Below are 24,372 nucleotides of genomic sequence, written 5' to 3' on the forward strand. Positions count from 1 at the left end.
GCCATATACAGGGCAATCTTAGAAGAAAACCTGTTAGTCTGCAAAAGACTTCAGACTGGGGAGGAGGTTCACCTTCTAGCAGGACAACGACCCTAAACATCCAGCCAGAGTTACAATGGAATGGTTTAGATCAAAGCATATTCATGTGTTAGAATGGCCCAGTCAATATCCAGACCTAAATCCAATGGAGAATCTGTGGCAAGACTTGAAAATTGCAGTTCAGAGATGCTCTCCATCCAATCTGACAGAGCTTGAGCTATTTTGCAAAGAAGAATGGGCAAAAATGTCCCTCTCTAGATGTGCAAAGCTGGTAGAGACATCCCCAAAAAGACTTGCAGCTGTAATTGCAGCGAAAGGGGGTACTACAAAGTATTGACTCAGGGGGGCTAAATACAAATGCACACCACACTTTTCGGATATTCTGAAAATCATTTATCATCATTTTCCTTCCACTACAATTATGCGCCACTTTGTGTTGGTCTATCACATAAAATCCCAATAAAATACATTTACATTTTTGGTTGTAACATGACAAAAAAATGGAAAATTTCAAGGGGAATGAAGACTTTTTCAAGGCATTGAATACGCTTCACTGGCCACTTTATTAGGTACACCTTGCTAGTACCGGGTTGGACCTCCTTTTGCCTTCAGAACTGCCCTAATTGTTCATGACATAGATTCAACAATGAGTTGGAAACATTCCCCAGAGATTTTGGTACATATTGACATGAGCTGCCTTTCTATCATCTCGAACCAGTCTGCCCATTCTCCTCTGACTTCAAGGTATTTTCATCCACACAACTGCCGCTCACTGGATATTTTTTTTTCCGGATCATTCTCTGTAAACCCTAGAGATGGTTGTGTGTGAAAATCCCAGGAGATCAGCAGTTTGTGAAATACTCAGACCAGCCCATCTGGCACCAACAACCATGTCACGTTCAAAGTCACTTAAATTCCCTTTCTTCCCCATTCTGATGCTCGGTTTGAACTTCAGCAAGTCGTCTTCACCACGTCTAGATGCCTAAATGCACTGAGTTGCTGACATGTGATTGGCTGATTAGCAATTTGTGTTACCAAGTAATTGAACTTAATAAAGTGGACCTTTGTTGTCCTAAGATGCAATAAATGCTTATGGATCTTGAACGTGAGCAAATGTGGTTGTGTTGGCCTCTTATCTATTGTATACCACCTCCTAAACATACATAAAACGCCTAAATCAATGTTCTAAAGGCCACGGGTAAGAGGAGGTCAGGTGTTAACATAAAAACATGGCTGTATCCTGGTTGGACCTCCTTACTGATATTATCCCACTGTAATCTTGTATTCCAATACTAACACCTTGCTAAGTAATAATTACCACTAATCAGCACTGCAATACTATACTGATATGAAAATATGATCCACTGACTGTCCCATTCCTCACCGCGATAGCTGAAGAAGCCCTTCGCCTTCTTTTCTTCTGTGGCAGGAATGACCGTCCCTACTAGGTAGTTTGCAAATGAGATCATGATGACAATGAAAAAAAGTATCTGAGCCTGGAGAATAAGGAAAAAAAAATAAATCGTACTAAAGAGCGATGTGTGGAGTGATAGCATTCAAGGGTGGACTGACAACTCATGGGGCCCCCGGGCAATAGGGGATCATGGGGCCCCTGTGTCCTTGCCCAAACTCAAAAAAGCCTATGAAAAAGGTACCAGGGGCATCTCATGGGGCCCCCTACTGACCCTGGGCCCTCGGGCAGTGCCCGAGTTTCCAAATGGTCAGTCCGCCCCTGTTCCATTCACTCCAAAACCAAATGTTAAAGGCAAATGTTTTTTAAAGCACTTTCTAACAATGCTCATCATGTCATTAAATATACTGATGAGATTTTTGGTTTGAATGTTGGTACTAGTCAGTGGCGTCCCTATACGGGTGCAGGGGGTGCGCACTGCACCGGGTGACACTTAACGCACAGGGTGACACCAGACCTTCACTGGATCTTGCGACCTCTGCAAGATGGATCGGATCTGCGGATTGACCATAATGGATCGGAATCCGCAGATCCAATCCATCCTGCTGGGATTGTCGGAGGGGTGACACCAAGTGTTACCGCACCGGGTGACACCAACCCTAGGGACACCCCTGGTACTAGTGTACAGGCAGCTTAAAAGTTAAAGAAGAACTCCAGGATAGGCAAAAAGATCATCCATTAGTACACCAACCTACACAAAACACTAAACAGTTAGTGAAATTGTGACAATCCTTAACATTTAGGAGAAAAGTCTAATTGAATTTTCATGACCTCACCTCTGTAATTCAAAACATAACAGCAACTGCTCTGTCAATGAGGAGTTGTAACAGCAGGGATTGCATCATATACTCTTCTCTTTCTCCGCAGTAAAAGGATACTACAGTTCCCATGAACCACAGGGAATTGTAGTAAATGTGGGTCTGTACATGAGTGAGAGTCTTGGTCCGCCCACCACTGAAAGTGGGGCTGAATTACATCACTGCTTCCTGGAGAAAGAACTACAGAAGGGATGTGCCAAGACTAGTGGCTGGGGGAATAGTAGGCATAGGAGCCACTGGTCTTACAAACAGGAAGCCAAAGAGATTTAACGGTTTGATTTGAAAATGAATGGGCTATTGCAGAGCAACTACTGAGGGAACCAGAAGATGGATGACATTATCAGTGAATGTAGAAAATCAGCAACAAGGACATGTAAATAGGTTTTTTCCCGGAGATATGCTTTAAGCAAACCCAACATTTCATTTGCCTGCTGTACCATGTACGTGTGTGAAAAATTACCCTGTTCTCTTTGCATTGCTTCCTTTGTGTGAAATCCCTGGTTTTTCTGCCAGTCCCTCTGCTTTCCTATTAAAACTGACCACACTAAGCATGAGAGCACACCGTGGCCAGTTCTCTAGCTGTGCTGAGAACTCAGCCTGCTCCCCTCCAATGGTCAGACTTCTGCTCATATTCCCACCCTCACAGCCATTCACTGGGAAGATCAGTGTCCTGCTGTTTCTCCTCATCCAGATCTCTAAGATCCTTATGCAGCTGAGAACAAAGGGTATGTGATCACTTACAGTGAATAAAAGAGAAGAAAGGTTATTTACAATTATTTTTATATGTATACACAAATGTTTTACCTTTCACTTCTATTTAGACTGAATGGGTTCTTTTACAAAGTGGGAGTTCATGTATACTTCAGGTGAACTAAAGGTCGATTAGATGATTTTTTAGTAGAAGTTCAAAGGATTCATTAAAGTAATTTCTTCAAGGAATTCCATTAATGGGGTCAGAAGTAAAGTCTGTCCTGACTGAAGGATAAAGTGGTAGTAGCATCAATGCATGTTTAGCTGTCCTCTGGAGAAATGTAAATGACTTTTAAAGATCAATGTCATTGATGTATTATTGTATTTCTTATTATATAAATTGGGCCACCTATGCTTTGCTTTACTGTTGAAGAAATATAATGCTACTGTTGTTAAAGGGATTTACAAAACATCTGCTGACAATCATACAGAAAAATGCTATAGATTGACTATATATTAAATAACATTGTATCATTTTTGTTACCTTTGCCTCCCACTCCATACCAGCCAGTGAGATTCCTAGAAGTAGCACAACAGTAATGATGCCAATGATTCGAATGTCATTAGTTGGGTCCACAATGGTTGCGTCATAATCCTGCAATGGTGAAATTATTATTTTGTGCAAAAGAATAACTACTTTTAGTATATTATCATTTCTTACAGTCTCATTGTCTCACCCTCAACAGATCCCGCACAGTCTCCGCAAAGCCAACTGTGTGCATGGCAACAGCCACAGCGTTTGCAAATGCAAATATCAAGCCGATAGATCCTCCTAACTCAGGTCCCAAGCTTCTAGAGATAAGGAAATAGGTGCCACCTAAATTGTATAAAATATATTTAAAGTTGAAAACGGTATTCTGACAATTTACTTTAAAGCAAAATCCACCCAAAATCGATATACAGTTGTGGCTGGACAGTGGTGGGTGTCCTCCACGTGTGCCTTATTTGTTGCAGGGTTTCGAAAGAACTAAAGAGAAACTCATGACAATTAAACATCATTAATGAAATCATGGTAAAATGAATAATTGGGTGGGAACATCTAATGGAAAAAAGTAAACCACTAAAAGAAAGTCTTTTTTGCAATGGTTGAGCGGCGATGAAGAAAAGGAAGACCCCAAAAGGTGGGTTAGAGAAAAAAATGTGTACCTTTAAAAAAAAAACAATCAAACGAAAATAATGGAAGGTAGTCCAAAGGGTAGTAGGATTACAGAACAGAGAATTCCTTGCTCTCTCCAAAACAGAGTTTCACTTCTCCTATCATCCTCGTTTTACTGCCTGTCTTCATGTTTGAGAATTCCTCACTGCTACTCAGGGGCGAACTGACAACTCATGGGGCCCCCCGGGCAATAGGGGATCATGGGGCCCCTGTGTCCTCGCCAACACTCAAACCACACCCAAAAAAGCCCATGAAAGGTACCAGGGGCCTCTCATGGGGCCCCCTACTGATCCCGGGCCCTCGGGCAGTGCCCGAGTTCTCGAATGGTCAGTTCGCCCCTGCTGCTATTAGTTTCACCAAAACCAAATTCTGACATGCAACAGCAGCACAAGGAGCAAGAACATATTGCCAGGGGAACTAAACAAAGCCCCAAATAAACATTTCATTTAAATCAACTAAATACATCCTGGGTGCACTAAAACAAAAAATGGGTTCAAAATCTTACAGTTTTTTCATTTTAAAGCAGCCACAGCCTGTGTAGAAGAGTCTGTGCCCTGCCAGCATTCTGCCAAAAGGGGTCCTTGTCTCATGGTCTCTTTGAGGAGGTTTGAAATGTTCCTCTTCTGAGCCAAACCTAAAGCTCTTCAGACAGAAAAGCTCATGATCCTTGCTGATTGGAGAGCTCTAACTCTGCAAAAACAGAAGTGAGCCAGGCCTCTGCAGAGAGACCACTGCGGCCATTCATTAGATTGGGATTTAAATTATGGGTCTTCAAATGTAAGTATAAAGTATATGTATATGTGTCAACAATGGTATAATGGCAGTGCCTTATTTGTAGACTCATTGGCTGGACTGTATTATTTTTCTTTTTTACCGCTGTGATATGTTGTACTTTTTAAACATCTACTGACTATAGAATTTATGTCTACTCTCAAGTGCAATTTTTAATAAACTTTCTAGAGTCAAACTTTTTTTTTTTTGTTTTGGACAAAGTAGTGAGGAGGTCCCTAAAATGTTTTTTTGCCAAGTCTTCACCAAGAATATTCACTCTCTTCATTTGTCCTTTGTGACCTTTGTCTTTGGGATAGGAATTGAGTAGAAAATCCAAAGTATTGAGTTGTCACCAAAACAAGATTAGAAGAGAACACTAAGGCTCAGTTTACACTAGCTTTGTCAGAAGACGTCAGACAGGCGTTTGGGAAGCGTTTTTAATGCTTCTCAAACGCCTATGAAAATTCTGCACATGACAGCACAGAGTGATGTTCACACTGAAGCGTTAGCGTTGCATCGCGGCAAAACTGACGCCTCATGTCCTGTCAGGAGGAGTTGAAGCCTCCCATTCAAGTCTATGGTGCCACTCCTCAAACGCTTTTTGTGGTGCGGTTTGTGGTGCGGTTTTACCGCTTGGCAAACGCCTATCAACCACCACAAAATCACGCATAGGGCGTTTGGGGAGCATTTTAGGAGCATTAAAAACGCTTCCCAAACGCCTGTCTAACACCTGTCAAACGCTATAGGGGCATTTGGCAAGAGTTAGAAATAAAGTCAAGTGTGAACCAGGGGCGGACTGATCATTTGGAAACTCGGGCACTGCCCGAGGGCCCGGGGTCAGTAGGGAGCCCCATGAGATGCCCCTGGTACCTTTTTCATAGGCTTTTTTGAGTTTGGGCAAGGACACGGGCCCCATGATCCCCTATTGCCCGGGGGCCCCATGAATTGTCAGTCCGCCCCTGGTGTGAACAAGCCCTTATACCAGTGACAACTATCTAAGAGGGGAGAAATTGCTTAAATTTCTGTTGTGTCTACAGGACAGGAAGTGAAGGGAAATCTCCCAAATGGGACACAGGTAGCAAAACAAACAAAACAAGAGAAGGGTTTTAACCATTCGTGACTCACTCCAAAATGAGAAATTGTTTTGTCTTTAGACATTTAATATTGGATTTTACCTAGCTGATCGCTTTTGATTTCTTAGGATTAGACATGTGCTGTTGGGTGTCCTCTGGACTATCTGGACTCTAAATTTTACTTTTTTTTTTTATCTCCAACAAATTATGGGTTAGGTCATTCCCATCCCGTAGCTCCTGTAAACAAAGAGCTGGGCTACGGGGCGGTAACGTCTCAGCCCTCGTCTCAATGGAATTTAAAAAAATAAATAAAAGCACAAGTTTGTAGTTCAGCTAAAGATGATTTTGGAGGATGCTCAAGCTCATCACCACTCAGAACAGGGCTTGCACAAATATCCATAAACATCTTTATATGAAAAACAGATTGTTCAGCAGGGGCGGACTGACCATTTGGAAACTCAGGCACTGCCGGAGAGCCTGGGGTCAGTAGGGGGCCCCATGAGATGCCCCTGGTACCTTTTTCATAGGCTTTTTTGAGTTTGGGCAAGGACACAGGGGCCCCATGATCCCCTATTGCCCGGGGGCCCCATGAGTTGTCAGTCCGCCCCTGTTGTTCAGTCATCTAACATCTATGGACTTTTATGCTAGTGATACTAAAAAGGCTGCCTCAATTGCATTCTTTGTAACACAGATCAAGTTACCTGATTTGACTTTCCCATTGGTGGAAATAGCAGAGATGGACAATCCTGTGATACTGGTGACGGTCACAGACATGAAGATAATAAGCCAGGTTAGCGCTATAGGGGGATATAACACAGCATTAATGTACAGTATGTATGAGAAATGTGAGCACAAAATATTGAACATGTACTGACCTATCCCGGCCTGAGCGGTGATCCAGGGTAGACGGAGGTACAAAATCACTCCCCAGATATTCAACATGCAGCGGATCTGGGCAAGTATAGACAACAATGATTGACCTATACATTCTTACCATCATGAAAATAGCCTACTAATAATTTAATACTACTAAATTACTAATTTTCTTGAAATCATTTTTTTATTAAAAGCGGAACTTTGAAAAAAATCAAACATGACATATATGAGTCTGTCACCAGCATTAACAAAGCAGTCTTTGTCTTTAAGTCTCAACCATGGTTTTATTACCTGTTGCTCCTGCCAAAATATCTATTATTTTTCTATTTCTTTTAACAGGGGGAACCTATGGACAAACAATGTTAGATGGATGCCCTCTGCCAAATCAGTTCTCAGTTAGCAAAGCTCACTCTCCCAGCTAATTTGGGAGTTTTAGCTCTGATTTGACAGGGGGTGCATTGGATCTCTACAACATGCTAGTAGGGGACACACTTTTCTGCCCAGACTATGGCTGCTTTCTAAAGAAAAATAACTGAAATAATTGTAGGACTTTGCACACCTTTTCAAGATGCTCCTGAATGTATTTAGTTGATTTAAAGCGGTAGTAAAGAAATGAATTTGGTGGATGCTCAAGCTCATCTCCACTCAGATTAGGGCTTGCACAAATATCCGCTCAGTGCATAGACATCTTTACATGAAAAACAGATTTCTTTAGTCATCTAACATCTATGGACTTTTATTCTAGTAATACTAAAAATGCTGCCTTGATTGCATTCTTTATAAACACAGCTCAAGAGTGCAGTGCAGTGCAGTGCAGTGCAGTGCAGTGACTTCACCAGCGCTGCTAAAGTAAATATCTCTTATACAGTGCATGCTTAGGAAATATTTACAGTACCTACAGGTAAGCATCATTAAAGGCTTACCTGTAGGTAAAATATGGAAAAAGTCCTTACTACCACTTTAAAGTAGAGATAAAGGGTGAATAGTCACCTATCCATCGGTCCCTTGCCAATGCCACCATCTGCTTCTGAGTGCCAGTCTTCAGGCCTCCTCATTGGCCAGTAGGAGATGACGTCACTCCTGTACATGTCCATCCCGGTACTCAGAGTCCGGCTCAGCATGGTGGGCTAAGCTGTGCATGCACAACTCATTTTACAGCACTGATGAAAACAGCAAGCAGTTAGGCAGAGGCATTTTATTGCAGAAGAGACAGTGCATGTCTTTTCTGCATTAAAAGCGCTGTTTCATACAACAGAATTTCAGTTCTGATTTAAACTGGAATTCAGTTGGACTTTGAAGTGGAATTAAACAGAAAGAAATGCATGCTTTTTATTGCAGAAGACATGTTATGTCACATCTATATCACATCTGCAATAGGACAAACCTAAATAGTAAAACAAACAGTGTTGCACTCCCTTAATGTGTTACAAAAAATTGATCCAATTCCTTTAAGATCAAATTATCATGCCATAAATAGTGCTCACGAAAAACTCTAATATTTCATATGTGAAATTTAACCCCTTCTCACCGCTCCCTCTAGCCCTTTAAGTGGATCTAAATGGTGTAGGCGGGCATTCCGATCGTGTGATCAATGTGATTGGCAATCACAGTGGTCACATGAACAGAAAGCTCCCAATCGCAAGTATGCACCAGGGGCTTTCAGGTACCCATTCGCTACTGTCCGGGGAGTGCACAGAGAACACGCTCTCAGCACAGTAAATTGTTCACTTAGGGCCTCATATATGCAGCCGCTCGGTACCCAACAATAAATGCGCCAGGTTGGCGGGAAGTGGTTAAAATTGTGAAACAAAAAATCCAATAGATGTAAATAAAGTCCCAATGGTGAATAAATAATCAGACGTAATATTGTCCCATAGATGTAGATCTTCTGTGTTGTAATAGTAGATCTAGTACGCCTCCGCCAAAGACGTAATAAGGCCACTTACTGGAAACCCAGATCCCAATAGCATGAAGGGCTAAGCAATTTCAGCATTCCCCAGCAAACTCTAGGTGGACAAATTCAACCCTCTATGTGCTCAGCACTCCTTCAGATAATGGTTTCCAGCATCAACAGAATCGGCTGTACTCAGTAAAGAAAGCACATGAAAAAAGCACAAGGTAAAACTACTCAAAAACCAGCGTATATGGGTTAGAAAAAGTGCACCACTTCACTTGCTCCACTGGATGTGATAGCATCACCGCTAGGCTCCAGCAGAATGTTACATGTGAAAGTCAGGAGGCTGAATATACCATTGTTTTGTGTTGATGGTGGAAACCCCTGTGTGTGTAACCTATGTTGTATGGACGTTTTGTATTTCCATAATATAATTGGGCCAACAAGCCCTTAAAACAACAATTTCTGGCGTGGACTGTACTCGTGGCGAGTGCTACACTGGAGCTAGAAAACCCCGAACTTTACTGTGTATGTGTGTGTGTATATATATATATATATATATATATATATATATATAGATATATATATATATACACATACATATACACACACACACACAGTATTTGTGTTACTTCACCATGTCAGCAAGTCCTCTTTAATCAACTACTGTCTCTATATAACTCACTCATTTAGACAGCACAATACAGACTCCAGTATTAGGGCAGTGTTAGCACATGGCTCAGCAAAGATGGCAGCAGGGGCGGACTGACAACTCATGGGGCCCCCGGGCAATAGGGGATCATGGGGCCCCTGTGTCCTTGCCCAAACTCAAAAAAGCCTATGAAAAAGGTACCAGGGGCATCTCATGGGGCCTCCTACTGACCCCGGGCCCTCGGGCAGTGCTCGAGTTTCCAAATGGTCAGTCCGCCCCTGGATGGCAGTGAAAGTTATTTTTCTTATAAAGCCCCACAATCATAACACTGCATACCTATGTGTACCGTGGCTCTATCTTTCTTTAGCCAGTGCATACTGTCATTAATTATGTGACTAATTTTCATTTACCATGACTCCTTTTATCCACCCAAATCTGACTGGTTCCCATGCTGGCGTCTCCACCACATTCTCAGACTCTCCATCTGGAGATTCTACACTGGCTTCATACACTGGAGGCCGCAGGTGATCCTCCTATGGAAACACAATGAGGAAATAATATCAGCAAATATCCTAATAAGTCTTACCTCAGCTTCACGAGATAGCTATATAGTATAGACATTTTATACCACCAGTTGTATCAGGTTTGGGCATCAACTAGAAGGATTAGGTAATGCAGCACACCTCAGAAGACACCCTCAGCTGATGGATCCTGGAGACAGAACACCTACCTAAAGTATTGTTACCAATAACATATGAGCATAAGTAGGTAGTGTCTTAAAGTACATTGCATATACACAAAGACTTAAAGTGGTTCTAAAGGCTCAAGGTTTTTTACCTTCAATGCATTCAATGCATGAAGGTAAAAACCCTTCTATGTGCAGCATCCCTCCCAGCCCCCCCCCCCTTAATGCTCACTTAAGCCCCCTCTCGATCTAGCGATGTACACTGGAGTCTCAGCTATCCCAGGACTCCCACTCCTCATTGCCTGATACAGAAGCAGTAGCCATTGGCCAGTGAGCCCAATGAGAAAAGATAGGAGGCTGGGACGAGGCACGGCTCAGTGTATGAATGGACAAAAAGAGCAGTGGGTGGGTGCCCCCATAGCAAGCTGCTTGCTGTGGGGGCACCCGACAGGAGGGAGGGACCAAAAGCATCGGCGGGGGACCCCTAGAAAAGGAGGATCCGGGCTGCTCTGTGCAAACTACTGCACACAGCAGGTAGGTATAAACATGTTTGTTATTTAAAACAAAAAACAAATAAGCCTTTAGAACCACTTTAACAAAACTTGTTTAGTGTGCAATAATGATTATATAGACCCTTTGCACTGACAGGTTAAGTGAATAACATAGATTATCTTGTTACAAGGACAACTGAAAGTCAATGAAAATATTTCAGGCAGCAAGTAAACATGTTGTCCCTGAAGTTGTGTTGAAAGCAGAACAAATGGGCATCACAGTTTGTTATGCATGGAGCTGGGTTAGCCGTAGACCAGTCAGGGTGCCCATGCTAACCCATGTCCACAGGCAAAAGTGTCTATAATGGGCACGTGAATTGGACCACCATGCAGTGGAAGAAGGTGGCCTGGTATGATGAATCACATTTTTTTCCCATCATGTAGATGGCCAGGTGTGTGCTTCACTTACTTTGGGAAGAGACAGCACTACAATGCAGTGTGGGAAGGAGGAAAGCAAGCCAGTGAGTGTAATGCTTTGGGCAACGTTTTCCTGGGAAACCTTGGGTCCTGCCATTCATGTGGATGGTACTTTGACAAATACCACCTACCTAAACATTATTGATGACCAAATACACCCCTTCATGGAAACAGTATTCCCCGATGTCAGTGGCCTCTTTCAGCAGGATAATGCATCCTGCCACATCGTTATAATGGTTCAAGAATGGTTTGAGGAACACAACTAGTTTGATGTGTTGACTTGGTCTCTAAATACTCCAGATCTGAATACAATTCAGTGTTTGTGGGATGTGCTGGAAAAACCAAGTGCAATCCATGGAGGTCCCACCTCTCAACTTGGCTTCTTGCCACTGACAGAATTGGTGCCAGATACCACAGCATACCTTCAGAGGTCTAGTGGCATCCATGCCAGAACTGTTTTAACAGCAAAAGGGGGACCTACTCAATGTTAGGTAGGTGGTCAAAAGTTATGGTTGATCGGTGTATATTCCTCTATCATACCTCCCAAATTTCTGAGGTGAGAAAGAAAGACACCTTTTAGCACAAAGTAGTGTTCAAAGGGCACACCAGTGCAATATCCTTGTTAGGCTGACCATAAAAAAAAAAATTAACAGAAACAAATGATTGGTTAAACCCAACCCATATGTGTTTTTTTACCATCACTTTTACTTTAATCTAGCGTTTAAATATAATTTATGCAATGACCGATCCACTGAATTAAAAGGCTTAACATAGTATAGATTTCACACACAAAATGACTGCGCTTCCTAAAAATGAATCCCTCAAAAATTCACAGAAATCAGATATCAATAGTCAATAAAAACAAGTAAATAAATCCAAGGAATCAGGACAGATCTTTAAACCAGGCATTATAATTCAGTGTTGTTTGACCAACATTTTATAAGAGGTCAAGTAGATTAGGTGAGTGATTTTGAGCCACTGGGGTGCATATTGGAGGTTCTGATGCACTTTATACCACTGAGAATGAAACCTGCTCATCTATCACATACACTATATTGCCAAAAGTATTGGGACCCTCCTCCAAATCATTGGATTCAGGTGTTCCAATCACATCCATGGCCACAGGTGTATAAAATGAAGCACCTAGGCATGCAGACTGCTTCTACAAACATTTGTGAAAGAATGGGTCACTCTCAGGAGCTCAGTGAATTCAAGCGTGGTACCGTGATAGGTTGCCACCTGTTCAATAAGTCCATCTGTAAAATTTCCTTGCTACTAAATATTCCATGGTCAACTATTAGTGATATTATAACAAAGTGGAAGCAACTGGGAACAGCAGCAACTAAGCCACGAACTGGTAGGCCACGTAAAATGACAGAGCGGGGTCAGCGCATGCGGAAGCGCTCAGTGCACAGAAGTCACCAACTGTCTGCAGAGTCAATAGCTAAAGACCTCCAAACTTTGTGTGGCCTTCAGATTAGCACAACAGCAGTGTGTAGAGGGCTTCATGTATTGGGTTGGCTGAGCAGCTGCATCCAAGCCTTATATCACCAAGAGCAATGCAAAGCATCAGATGCCGTGGTGTAAAGCATGCCGCCACTGGACCATAGAGCAGTGGAGACGTGTTCTCTGGAGTGACCAATCACGCTTCTCTGTCTGGCAATCTGCTGGACATGTATGGGCTTGGCGTTGCCAGGAGAAAGGTACTTGCCTGACTGCATTGTGCCAAGGGTAAAGTTTGGTGGAGGGGGGATTATGGTGTGGGGTTGTGTTTCAGGGGTTGGCCCCTTAGTTACAGTGAAGGGAACTCTTAAGGTGTCAGCATACCAAGACATTTTGGACAATTTCATGCTTCTAACTTTGTGGGAACAGTTTGGGGATGGCCTCTTCCTGTTCCAAAATGACTGCGCACCAGTGCACAAAGCAAGGTCCATAAAGACATGTATGAGCGAGTTTGGGGTAAAGGAACTTGACTGGCCTGCACAGAGTCCTGACCTCAACCCGATAGAACACCTTTGGGATGAATTAGAGTGGAGACTGTGAGCCAGGCCTTCTCGTCCGACATCAGTGCCTGACCTCACAAATGCGCTTCTGGAAGAATGGTCAAACATTCCCATAGATACTCCTAAACCTTGTGGACGGCCTTCCCAGAAGAACTGAAGCTGTTATAGCTGCAAAGGGTTTGCCAACTCAATATTGAACCCTACGGACTGTTGGGAATGCAACAGCATGTACTATAATGTACTATATAGTATTGTGTGTTAATATCACTTGACCAGTAGATGGCACTGTACACTAAAGGTTACTAGTTGTGCATATGTGTAAAACTTGTTGGTTCTATTTCTTCTCTCTCAAAAAAAAGGAAGTAATATGTCTGCTGGTATACTGTCTGTTTGCAACTTAAGCCACACAAGTAAAGCCAGAATTCTGCCCCATAACTACCAGTGTCTTCTATAACACATAACCAACACGGACTAAGGCTGGAATGCCATTAAAGTTCATGTGCGTGTAAAGGCAGGCAGCCCAATACTTTTGTCAATATAGTGTATGTGGAATGTGTTATATGGACATGGAAATAGTTTATAGATTTACAAACAATTGCATGATTTAATAAAACAAATTTGCACTATATATGAGATCAACTTGACTTGATGAATCATAGGATATGAATTTGTACGATACATGAATTTGTGTTTTTTTCACCGATTTGTTTTTAATGATTTTTAATCTGTTGATTTATTGAGGGATTTATTTTTGGTAAGTGCTGTATTTTTGTATACGAAATATTGCCAATATCTCTAGAAATTGTTATTCATTTGCTTTTTTAAATAGTATGTTTATTTAGGGAGAGTGCACAATTAATTTGCTATTGCTTTAGTATAATCTAACACTTTTAGTAGTTGAATTGTAAATTTTCATGAAGGTCTATAAATCAGATCAAAATGAGGGACAACAGAAGAGGAAATAAGGACAGAGGGATTTGATTCCAAAGAAGAGAAAGTTGGGAGCTATGATATTATTATATTATTTTGATATTAAATGTGAGTCTACACTCTTTATGCTGAAGAATGGGAACTTCACAGTTTAAACACAGAATACTGTTACTAAACTTATGACTACAAAAGTTCTCAATTAGTGCTACTTGATTGAAAATTGTAGAGTTGTATCCAGTATGAAAAGTAAGGGGAAATCTTCCAATGGGGACCTTTTTTCAGGGACAACAGTTTAAGACCACTCTTACAGTTGCATTTAGGGGGTGGTAAAAACATTTGGTTGAGCTGCACAAGCAGCGAATGAGGATGTACACATGCCACAACTGTGATGCATTTGAACTGAATGAGGCTGCGCTGCAACTGCCCTGCAACTAAGTACATTGCATGCATTTGCGGCACAGTGGTATGGGTTTTAGGGGTTAAAACAGGCACCGAGTAGGCGACCTAATACCTCCTCACTGCCTGTCAAACATCCTCTGAAAAACCCATCTTCTGTGGATCATTCTTCAGAGAGCAAAGATTGTGTAAACGAGCCCTAAACAAGGAATATTGTGTCTCTCAGACAGAAAGTAAAGGGATTTCCCCCCCCCCCCCCAATGGTACACAGCAAAAAAAACTAATAACCAGGCGGGGGTTTTAACCCTTCCCTACTCTATTTGAAACCAAAAAAAGGAAAAGTTTTGGCTATACATACAACTTAAATCCCAGTGTTTTGTGTTTAATAACAGTCAGCAGCTACAAAAACTGTAGCTGCTGACTTTTAATAAACAAACACTTACCTGTCCCAGAGTACAGCGATATTCTCACCCGCGCCGTTCCTTCTCCCCTCCACGGCGCCGTTATCTCAACTACGAGCATCAGGCTGTGAGAGCTTGCTGCTTCACAACCTGGTGCCCGCTGCACATGTGCGAGTCAAACTGCGCCTCCTGATTGGTGACCTGTGAAAGTTCCCAGGAGACTGTGGGAGGGAGGAGGGGGCCGAACTTCTGTCTCACTTCGCCGTGGTGAACTGAGCCAGAATTGGGAATGGGTACCTGTCAAAACAGTTATCCGCTCCTCCCTTCCCCCCCAAAAGGTGCCAAATATGGCAGCGGAGGGGTCGAGGAGGCAAATAAGCAGAGCTTCTGATTTTGAGTGGAACTCCGCTTTAAATGTTTTTTAAATGTCATCTGCAGTTACCCGTTGTGTGTATGGCATACACTGTATGTGCATTGTACAGAGTGCCTACTAGCAGCAACTCATTTCATAGTCCTGGTAAAAACTCCTATAATTTATAGACCTTACAAGATAAGGAGGAGGCGCCCAGTGCGAAATGCATTGAGGCTTGAACAACATGTCAATTCTGGTTCCTCTGTCATCACATCCGGTTGATAGAACGCACGCCAACCAGGGGCAGACTGACCATTTGGAAACTCGGCACTGCCCGAGGGCCCAGGGTAAGTAGGGGGCCCCATGAGATGCCCCTGGTACCTTTTTCATAGGCTTTTTTGAATTTGGGCAAGGACACAGGGGCCCCATGATCCCCTATTGCCCGGGGGCCCCATGAGTTGTCAGTCCGCTCCTGATGCCAACCGTGAGAATAGCGGCGGTGTGAGGAGAGGGATCCCCCTAGTGAGCAGTTTTGGTTGGTGCGCTCCCTGTGGCACCATGTGTGTGCATTCAAAATAAATTCCTTTTAATATTTTTAATAAAAACTTGGCTGACTATGAATACTTTTCTGGGCTCTTTCCTGAGATATTGGCTGAGAATGGAGGAGGTGGTTTAGTGCTACTTATTATTATTATACAGGACTTATATAGCGCCAACAGTTTGCTCAGCGCTTTACAATATAACGGGAGACAATACAGCAACAATACAGTTCAATACAAGAGGTTTAGGAAGGCCTGATCCTTGGAGCTTACAATCTAAGAGATCACAATAAATTTCTTTGTATCACGGTAATGCAGGAGGAGGGTGAGCCTTCTCTTATTATTATTATACAGGATTTATATAGCGCCAACAGTTTGCTCAGCGCTTTACAATATAAATAATTGAGTGAAAGAGGTCTGAAGGATTCTGCAGGACCAGGCATTGCACCAAATATATAAAGCGCTGAGCAAACTTTTTGGCGCTATATAAATACTGTATAATAATAATAATATATGCTTGCTGGCTACTCTGTTGGCCGAGTTATTCTGGTGAGTTATTTTGGCCATACACGATGGTGGAACACAGTTGGAGTTGCAAGATTTGGTTACCAGTTGGACTGTCACAACAGATTGGTGCTTGGGACTTTTTTCACTTCACTATTTTTGGACTATATATTTATTACTTATGTAAATGTATTATTCTATATGGTTTTCTTTTCTTTGCAACATTACGTCATGTTTGGCCAGTGCCTACTTTTATTCCCCCCACTTACAAGATAAGTGACAAAAGAGTTGGTGTTTTTTCCAATACAAGTTTGAAGCCGGCTGGGTAACCCAGACATTTCTGAGGTCAGATACCGTAGTAAATAAAGCATGCCATTTTTCTTTTTGGATTTTAAAGGGATAATCCACCACAAAACAAATATTTGGCTTTTGTTAGATATAAATTATCTGGATCCCAGGGGTTTCATTTTGAAGTTTTCATGTCTGGCCAGCTTATGCGGTTGTTACATTGTAATCTCACTGTGTAGGATTTTTAGTTTTTCATAGAAAAAAAAAAAAAAGAAGGGAATACTTTTGTCATATGTTTTGTGCTGTTTTCTGCAAAGGTAATACAAATCAAACTGAGGTTCTAGTCAGTCCAATAAAATGTGTTTTTGCTGCCTGTAACCCTTCTGGAGAGATTCAGCTCACGTGCAGGGAAATCTCCAGAGGGGCTCAGACAGCAATAACCATTTACCAGATTATCAAACACTTACCTGCCCAACATTTCCATTATGACTGAGAGCTCTTAAGAAAAGTGCTGAGGCAGTGTGATGTGATGTTTTCACAAAGCTATGTATAGCACCAGTCACTGCATTGCATAGAGGAGCACAGAGACCAAGTGATTATATCACTGGGTCTAAAATAATATGTGTAAAGAAAAATACAGGTTATAATTAAAAAAATGTCATTTGCATGTTGATGAAGAGGGAGGAAGCAGGGAAGACAAAATATAAGCAGATTAAATTTCATCATAAATTGAATCAACTTTATTCATTATGATTATGTAGGTACTCTGAAGTCAGGGAATGCTTTCTGTGCTGCTGGGAATCCCTAAGAGCATATATATAGAAACAGGTACCGCTGACATATTTAAAAAATGAAAGTTGTGGGAATTTAATTCTGACCTAATGACTCACTGACCTAAAACAAGTATGCAGGATGACAGGACATGATTCAGGATTCATATGCTGCATGCTTGATTTTAGGTCATTGTTTCACTTGACATTCAATCTGGGATCAGGATGACAGCCTGGGAGGCCTGCACCTTTAAAGGATAAGTTCCCTTTTTGCAGGTAAAAAAATGTGCATTTAATATTTTTGTCCAAAAGAGCCTGGAAAGCATAGCACCAGCAATCAGTAGCTTGCTGATGCCATGCAGGTCTCCTGCAGACCTGTCAGAATATCTGCTTGCTGTACGGGATGTACGAATAAGCAGACATTCTGACAGGAAGCTTCATTGAATTACCATGGCGCTCCACAGCACCGTGGTAGTTCATTGAAAGCTACAAGCCCACAGCCGCTAAGGCGTGCGCGCCCTCTACCTGGAGATGAAAAATCACATGTACATATATATATATATATACACACACACATATATATATATATATATACACACACACACACATATATATATATATATATATATACATACACACACACATACATATATATATATATATACACACACACACACATACATATATATACACACACACACACATATATATACACACACACACACACACACACACATATATACACACATATATATATATATATATATATACATACACACACATACACATATATATACATATATATACATGTAAATGTGCACAGCCCTGCCGCCCTGTAGCAGTATTTGTGCTATACGGTGGCAGGGGAGCGGTTAAAAATAAAACAGCAATGTCAGCTCCTTCTTTTCCAAAGTCAGCCATACACTGGCTGAAATTTGGCCTGTCCAACAGGAACCATGCGAATTTTGATCAGTATGTGGGCTCCCTGCTCAACAGAAGTTAATTAATTGACTTCTGTCAAAGAAACATGTTGCAAAATGTTTTATCAGCAGCTGCAACCATTAATCAGTGTATTCTGATCTATTGTCAGAACAGTGTTCTTGCAGGAGGGATTCCTCCATCCACCTCAATTGTGTAGATGGAGGGAATTGGTGCATTAATATTATGCAGGATTTATATAGCGCCAACAGTTTGCACGGCATTTTACAATATAAAGGGAGACAGTACAGTTACAATACAATACAAGAGAGTTAGGGGGACCCTGCTTATAAGAGCTTACAATCTAATAGGGTGGCACAAGTGGTACAAAAGATTATAACTGTGGGGGATGAGCTGATGGAAGTGATAAAAGTTCAGTTAGTTGGAGGAGCGATAGGCTTCCCTGATAAGATGCATTTTCAGGAATCTCCTAAAGGCAGCCAGAATAGGAGATAACTGGACAGACTGAGATAAAGAGTCCCAGAGGATGGGAGAGGCTCAGGAGAAGTCCTGGAGATGAGCTTGGGAGGAAGAGACAAGGGAGCTTGAGAGCAGAAGGTCTTGAGAGAAGCAGAAAGGACAGTTTGGGTGATATTTGGAGACAAGAGTGGTGATGTAGCTCAGGGCAGAGTTGGGAACAGCTTTGAATGTTGTTGTTAGTATTTTGAATTGAATTCTCTGGGCATTCGGAAGCCAGTGGGGGAATTGGCAGAAAGGGGTGGCAGACACTGAGTGATTGGCAAGGTAGATGATTTCGGCAGCTCAAGAGTCCAATGGCAGTGTGCTTTACACCACTGCATCCGACACTTTGAATTGCACTTGGTGATGTAAGCCTTGGATGCAGCTGCTCAGCCATGGAAACCAATTTCATGAAGCTCTCTATGCACTGTTGTTGTGCTAATTTGAAGGTCACACAAAGTTTGGAGGTCTTTAGCTATTGACTCTGCAGACAGTTGGCAATGTCTGCGCACTGTGCGCTTCAGCATGCGCTGACCCCGCTCTGTCATTTTACGTGGCCTACCACTTCGTGGCTGAGTTGTTCCCATTGCTTCCACTTTGTTATAATACCACTAACAGTTGAGCATGAAATATTGAGTAGCAAGAAAATTTCACTGATGGACTTCTTGCACATGTGGCAACCTATCACGGTACCACACTTGAATTCACTGAGTGCCTGAGAGCGACCCATTTTTTCACAAATATTTATAGAAGCAGTCTGCATGTCTAGGGGCTTGATTGTATACACCTGCAGCCATGCAAGTGATTGGAACACTTGAATCCAATGATTTGGAAGGGTGTCCCAATACATTTGGCAATACAGTGTGTGTGTGTATACAGTCATGGCCGAAATTGTTGGCACCCTTGATATTTTTCCTGAAAATCAAGTATTTCACACAAAAAAGGTATTGCATTAACACATGTTTTGCTATACACGTTTATTCCCTTTGTATGTATTGGAACAAATATAAAACAGAGGCAGAAAAGCAAATATGACATAATGTCACACAAAACCCCAAAAATGGGCTGGACAAAAGTATTGGCACCCTTAACTTAATATTTGGTTGCACACCCTTTGGAAAACATAACTGAAATCAGTCGCTTCCTATAACCATCAATAAGCTTCTGACACCTCTCACCCGGAATTTTGGACCACTCTTCCTTTGCAAACAGCTCCAGGTCTCTCTTATTGGAAGGACACCTTTTCCCAACAGCAATTTTAAGATCTCTCCACAGGTGTTCAATGGGATTTAGATCTGGGCTCATTGCTGGCCACTTCAGAACTCTCCAGCGCTTCTTTGCCATCCATTTCTGAGTGCTTTTTGACGTATGTTTGGGGTCATTGTCCTGCTGGAAGACCCAGGATCTTGGACGCAAACCCAGCTTTCTGACACTGGGCCCTACAGTGCGACCCAAAATCCTTTGGTAATCCTCAGATTTCATGATGCCTTGCACACAGTCAAGGCACCCAGTGCCAGAGGCAGCAAAACAACCCCAAAACATCATTGAACCTCCACCATATTTTACCGTAGGTACTGTGTTTTGTTCTTTGTAGGCCTCATTCCGTTTTCGGTAAACAGTAGAATGATGTGCTTTACCGAAAAGCTCTATCTTGGTCTCATCTGTCCACAAGACGTTTTCCCAGAAGGCTTTTGGCTTACTCAAGTACATTTTGGCAAACTGTAGTCTTGCTTTTTTATGTCTCTGTGTCAGCAGTGGGGTCCTCCTGGGTCTCCTGCCATAGCGTTTCATTTCATTTAAATGTCGACGGATAGTTCGCGCTGACACTGATGCTCCCTGAGCCTGCAGGACAGCTTGAATGTCTTTGGAACATGTTTGGGGCTGCTTATCCACCATCCGGACTATTCTGCGTTGCAATCTTTCATCAATTTTCCTCATCCGTCCACGACCAGGGAGATTAGCTACAGTGCCATGGGTTGCAAACTTCTTGATAATGTTGCGCACTGTGGACAAAGGCAAATCTAGTTCTCTGGAGATGGACTTGTAACCTTGAGATTGTTGATATTTTGCCACAATTTTGGTTCTCAGGTCCTCAGACAGTTCTCGTCTCCTCTTTCTGTTGTCCATGCTTAGTGTGGCACAGACAGACACACAATGCAAAGGTTAAGTGAACGTCTCTCCTTTTTATCTGCTTTCAGGTGTGATTTCTATATTGCCCACACCTGTTACTTGCCCCAGGTGAGTTTACAGGAGCATCACATGCTTGTAACATTCTTATTTATCCGCAGTTGTGAAAGGGTGCCAATACTTTTGTCCAGCCCATTTTTGGAGGTTTGTGTGACATTATGTCGAATTTGCTTTCTTTCCTCCCTTTTTTTGTTTTGTCCCAATACACACAAAGGGAATAAACATGTGTATAGCAAAACATGTGTTAATGCAATACGTTTCGTGAGAAATACATGATTTCCTGGAGAAATATCAAGGGTGCCAACAATTTCGGCCATGACTGTATATATATATATATATATATATACACACACACACACACACATACAGCATATCACAAATGTGTTGTATCTATGTTCATGTACAATCCACATTCAGCTACAGTATCATAAAAATTGATTATGGCGGATCTAAACCCTGATTGGATGACATTTTGTGTGGTGAAGCACTGTGTATCAAACAATTGTCCTTTTTCTGTGGAATGATTGTTTTCACCTGTATTTAATCTATTTTTCCATCTCATTGCGGTTGATCTCTTCCAGCCTCTGTGCAGCCATGTCCTGTCTACATCCATGCACTTAATGGCTGCATGGCATTTCCCAGGGCAGGTTTTCTGATAGTGACATTAGAGGGACCATGTTTGCATGAAGCTATTTGTAGTCTTCATTAAACCTTTGCAACTGGTGACAACACAGGCGCACAAATGGAAGACAGGGACATAGTGCTGTCACCAGGTATTACTTTAATTAAAGTTGCAGATTTGAAAATATTGAAAATAATGTTTGATAGTGCATTAGTACGTTAAGGATTGCATAAAATTTTAGAAATTAGATGTACATTTACTTTTTAAAAATGCTGAGGTTGGTAAATGTAGCTGACCACTATTTAGTATCTATAGGTACCTTTAGGTCCATACATGATGAAATGATGCATATTTAAAACAATACACTGGCTTTCAGTATCTTACCTTTAGAATAGAGTGAAGATCTTCTAATGTAGGCCTGACCTTCTTCACTATCCCAGTAACTTCAGTATTGGCATAATGGTCATAGCTTGGAACAGCATCAATAGTATTGTATCCAAAGGTCCTCATGTAGAAGGTGTTGGAATGGGTGAGATTATTGGGATTAAATGTATCATAGGTTGACTCTTGCAGCCCATATTGAGATTTCGTTGTCTCTTCAGTACTGATGAGTGAGCGGATGGTGAACCTTCCACTGGATGGAGCACTTTCCACTGGGGTTTCAACTCTGCTCTCAGCCATGTCATCCCAAGTCTTGGGTTGTGGTAACCTACCTAATTTAATTCAGAGAAGGGGGTTTTATACTCAGGAGAACCAGCAAGAACCAAACCTGTAAATCACTAACCAAAATGTCAAGTAGTAATCAACTGAGAATATCACAGCCTAGGGCCAGAAAAAAAATTACTCTAGATAGATGTTCTGATTAGAAGGATGATAAGAAGCTACATAGTAACTAACACATAAAATAACCTATACACCCAACCTCTCCTTCAACAGTTCTATTCTAGCCCTTGATCAAAGTTCATCTAGGTGACATTTTTGTCTGAATTTTGGCAGTGAGACCTTATTGTTGCTGCAAGAGTAAAAAGTCTCAAGGAAAGGAAGAAGTAGAAACTAAAGAAGGGAGATATCACCAACTGGGGTCTTCAAAGTAGAATGTCAGATTTCCTACCACTGGAAGTAGTTAATTTGGGTCATGGTGGCCCAAACAAACTATTTCCCTTACATAATGATGCGGCCAGTTTGTGTGCTCTAACATACTGTTGTAGCCAGGGGCAGACTGACAACTCATGGGGCCCCCGGGCAATAGGGGATCATGGGGCCCCTGTGCCCTTGCCCAAACTCAAAAAAGCCTATGAAAAAGGTACCAGGGGCATCTCATGGGGCCCCCTACTGACCCCGGGCAGTGCCCGAGTTTCCAAATGGTCAGTCCGCCCCTGGTTGTAGCATTAGCTACATACAGTTAGAAGCACCAGTACAGGTAAGCCGGTCTGAAGTGCTACTCAGCCATTCAGGTGAAGTCTTATTTTTATCAATGAAAACAGGGCCTCCACTGACTGGGGTGGATGATATAATAATGATTTCCACCTTAGCCAAATCACCCATACAGCAGCCGGAACACAACACCGGTTAATGGATGTAGCTGCAACAATATATTATGGCACACGCAGAAGATGCATCATTATTTAATTGAAATAGGTTGCTTGGTCCAACAATTTAAAATGGAGCTCCAGTCTCCTGTGAAAAAAGTCACCACCTACAAAAACTGTAGCTGTTGACTTTTTAAAAAAAATAGCCAATCACCTTTCCCTTACTAGTGGTGTGCTCACCACAGCCAGGTTTACCGGCTGTCCTGTCCACGGTATCTTAAGTGTGATCCATCTGTGACAGCTTGCGGCTTCACAGCCAGGTGCCCACTGCGTATGCGTGAGCAGCGCTGCGCACTGTGAATGCTCCTTAAGTCTTTTGAGTGGAGCTCCAGTTTAACCATTTGCCGGCCGCCCTATAGCCGAATGGCGGGCGGCAAATGTCATCAGCGTTCCGGGTGGATGCCATATGGTGTCCTCCCGCACATGCGCAGATTGTGCTCCTGCAGAGCGGCGCAGCAGCGCTATCTGTCACCGGCCGTGTACCTCGAACACGGCCGATGACAGATCTGCGTATCGGCCCCGTTGCCGGTACCATGTGACCTGCTGTGACCAATCACAGCAGGTCACATGACAGTTGTATACAATGGATGGCTTCATTAATGCCATCCATTGTATACTAGTGTCTAGCCGTGAATGGTCACAGTGATCACATGCACGTCATGTGATTAGCTGTGGCCAAATCACAGCTAAGCAAAAGAAAAAAAAAAAAAAAACCCTGAATGAATCGATGTCATTCAGGTAAATGCTTGCTCATAGCAAAGTAATTCTTTGCTATAAGCAAATTGTGTAAAAAAGAAAAAAAAAAAATACTGATCACTTCCCCAAAGTAGTACAATGTTACTATGGTACTTCTTTGGTCATAGTGAAATATGAAAAAAAACTTGAAAAAAAATTTAATAAAAAATAAAAAATATTAAAAATAAAACAAAATAAATATATATTTTTTTTCCTACTGTCACCAGTCAGTGTCCCTGATCACCGCCATGCCAGTTATATGATGACGCTGTACTGCACTGGTGACAATATGTAAAAAAAAAAAATAGTGAAACTAATTTTTTTAATTTTTTCATTTTCCGAAAAATTATGACAAAAAAAATACCACTTCAAAAAACTCGCCATGCCTCTTATGAAGTACGTCGGACTGTCTACTTTGCAAAAAGGGGTCATTTGGGGGATATCTGTACTGTTCTGACATTCTTGG

General features: G+C 42.0%; 1 protein-coding gene across 1 annotated transcript in view; it reads right to left on the reverse strand.

The window, feature by feature from the left end:
• The window catches only part of SLC12A3 (solute carrier family 12 member 3), a 72,348-nt gene extending 50,085 nt beyond the window's left edge, over positions 1 to 22,263 (reverse strand). The window contains exons 1-7 of the mRNA XM_089689774.1: positions 21,967 to 22,263; positions 9,911 to 10,033; positions 6,954 to 7,029; positions 6,780 to 6,875; positions 3,756 to 3,895; positions 3,563 to 3,673; positions 1,424 to 1,535 (exon numbers count right to left, since the gene is read on the reverse strand). Of these exons, the coding sequence (XP_089545900.1) occupies positions 1,424 to 1,535; positions 3,563 to 3,673; positions 3,756 to 3,895; positions 6,780 to 6,875; positions 6,954 to 7,029; positions 9,911 to 10,033; positions 21,967 to 22,263 (955 nt within the window). The remainder of the gene's footprint in view (positions 1 to 1,423; positions 1,536 to 3,562; positions 3,674 to 3,755; positions 3,896 to 6,779; positions 6,876 to 6,953; positions 7,030 to 9,910; positions 10,034 to 21,966) is intronic.
• Positions 22,264 to 24,372: the final 2,109 nt, after the last annotated feature.

This window comes from Staurois parvus, unplaced genomic scaffold (assembly GCF_062004578.1).
Source record: "Staurois parvus isolate SC_StPar_1 unplaced genomic scaffold, SC_StPar_1.0 ptg000498l, whole genome shotgun sequence".
Lineage (NCBI taxonomy): Eukaryota > Metazoa > Chordata > Amphibia > Anura > Ranidae > Staurois > Staurois parvus.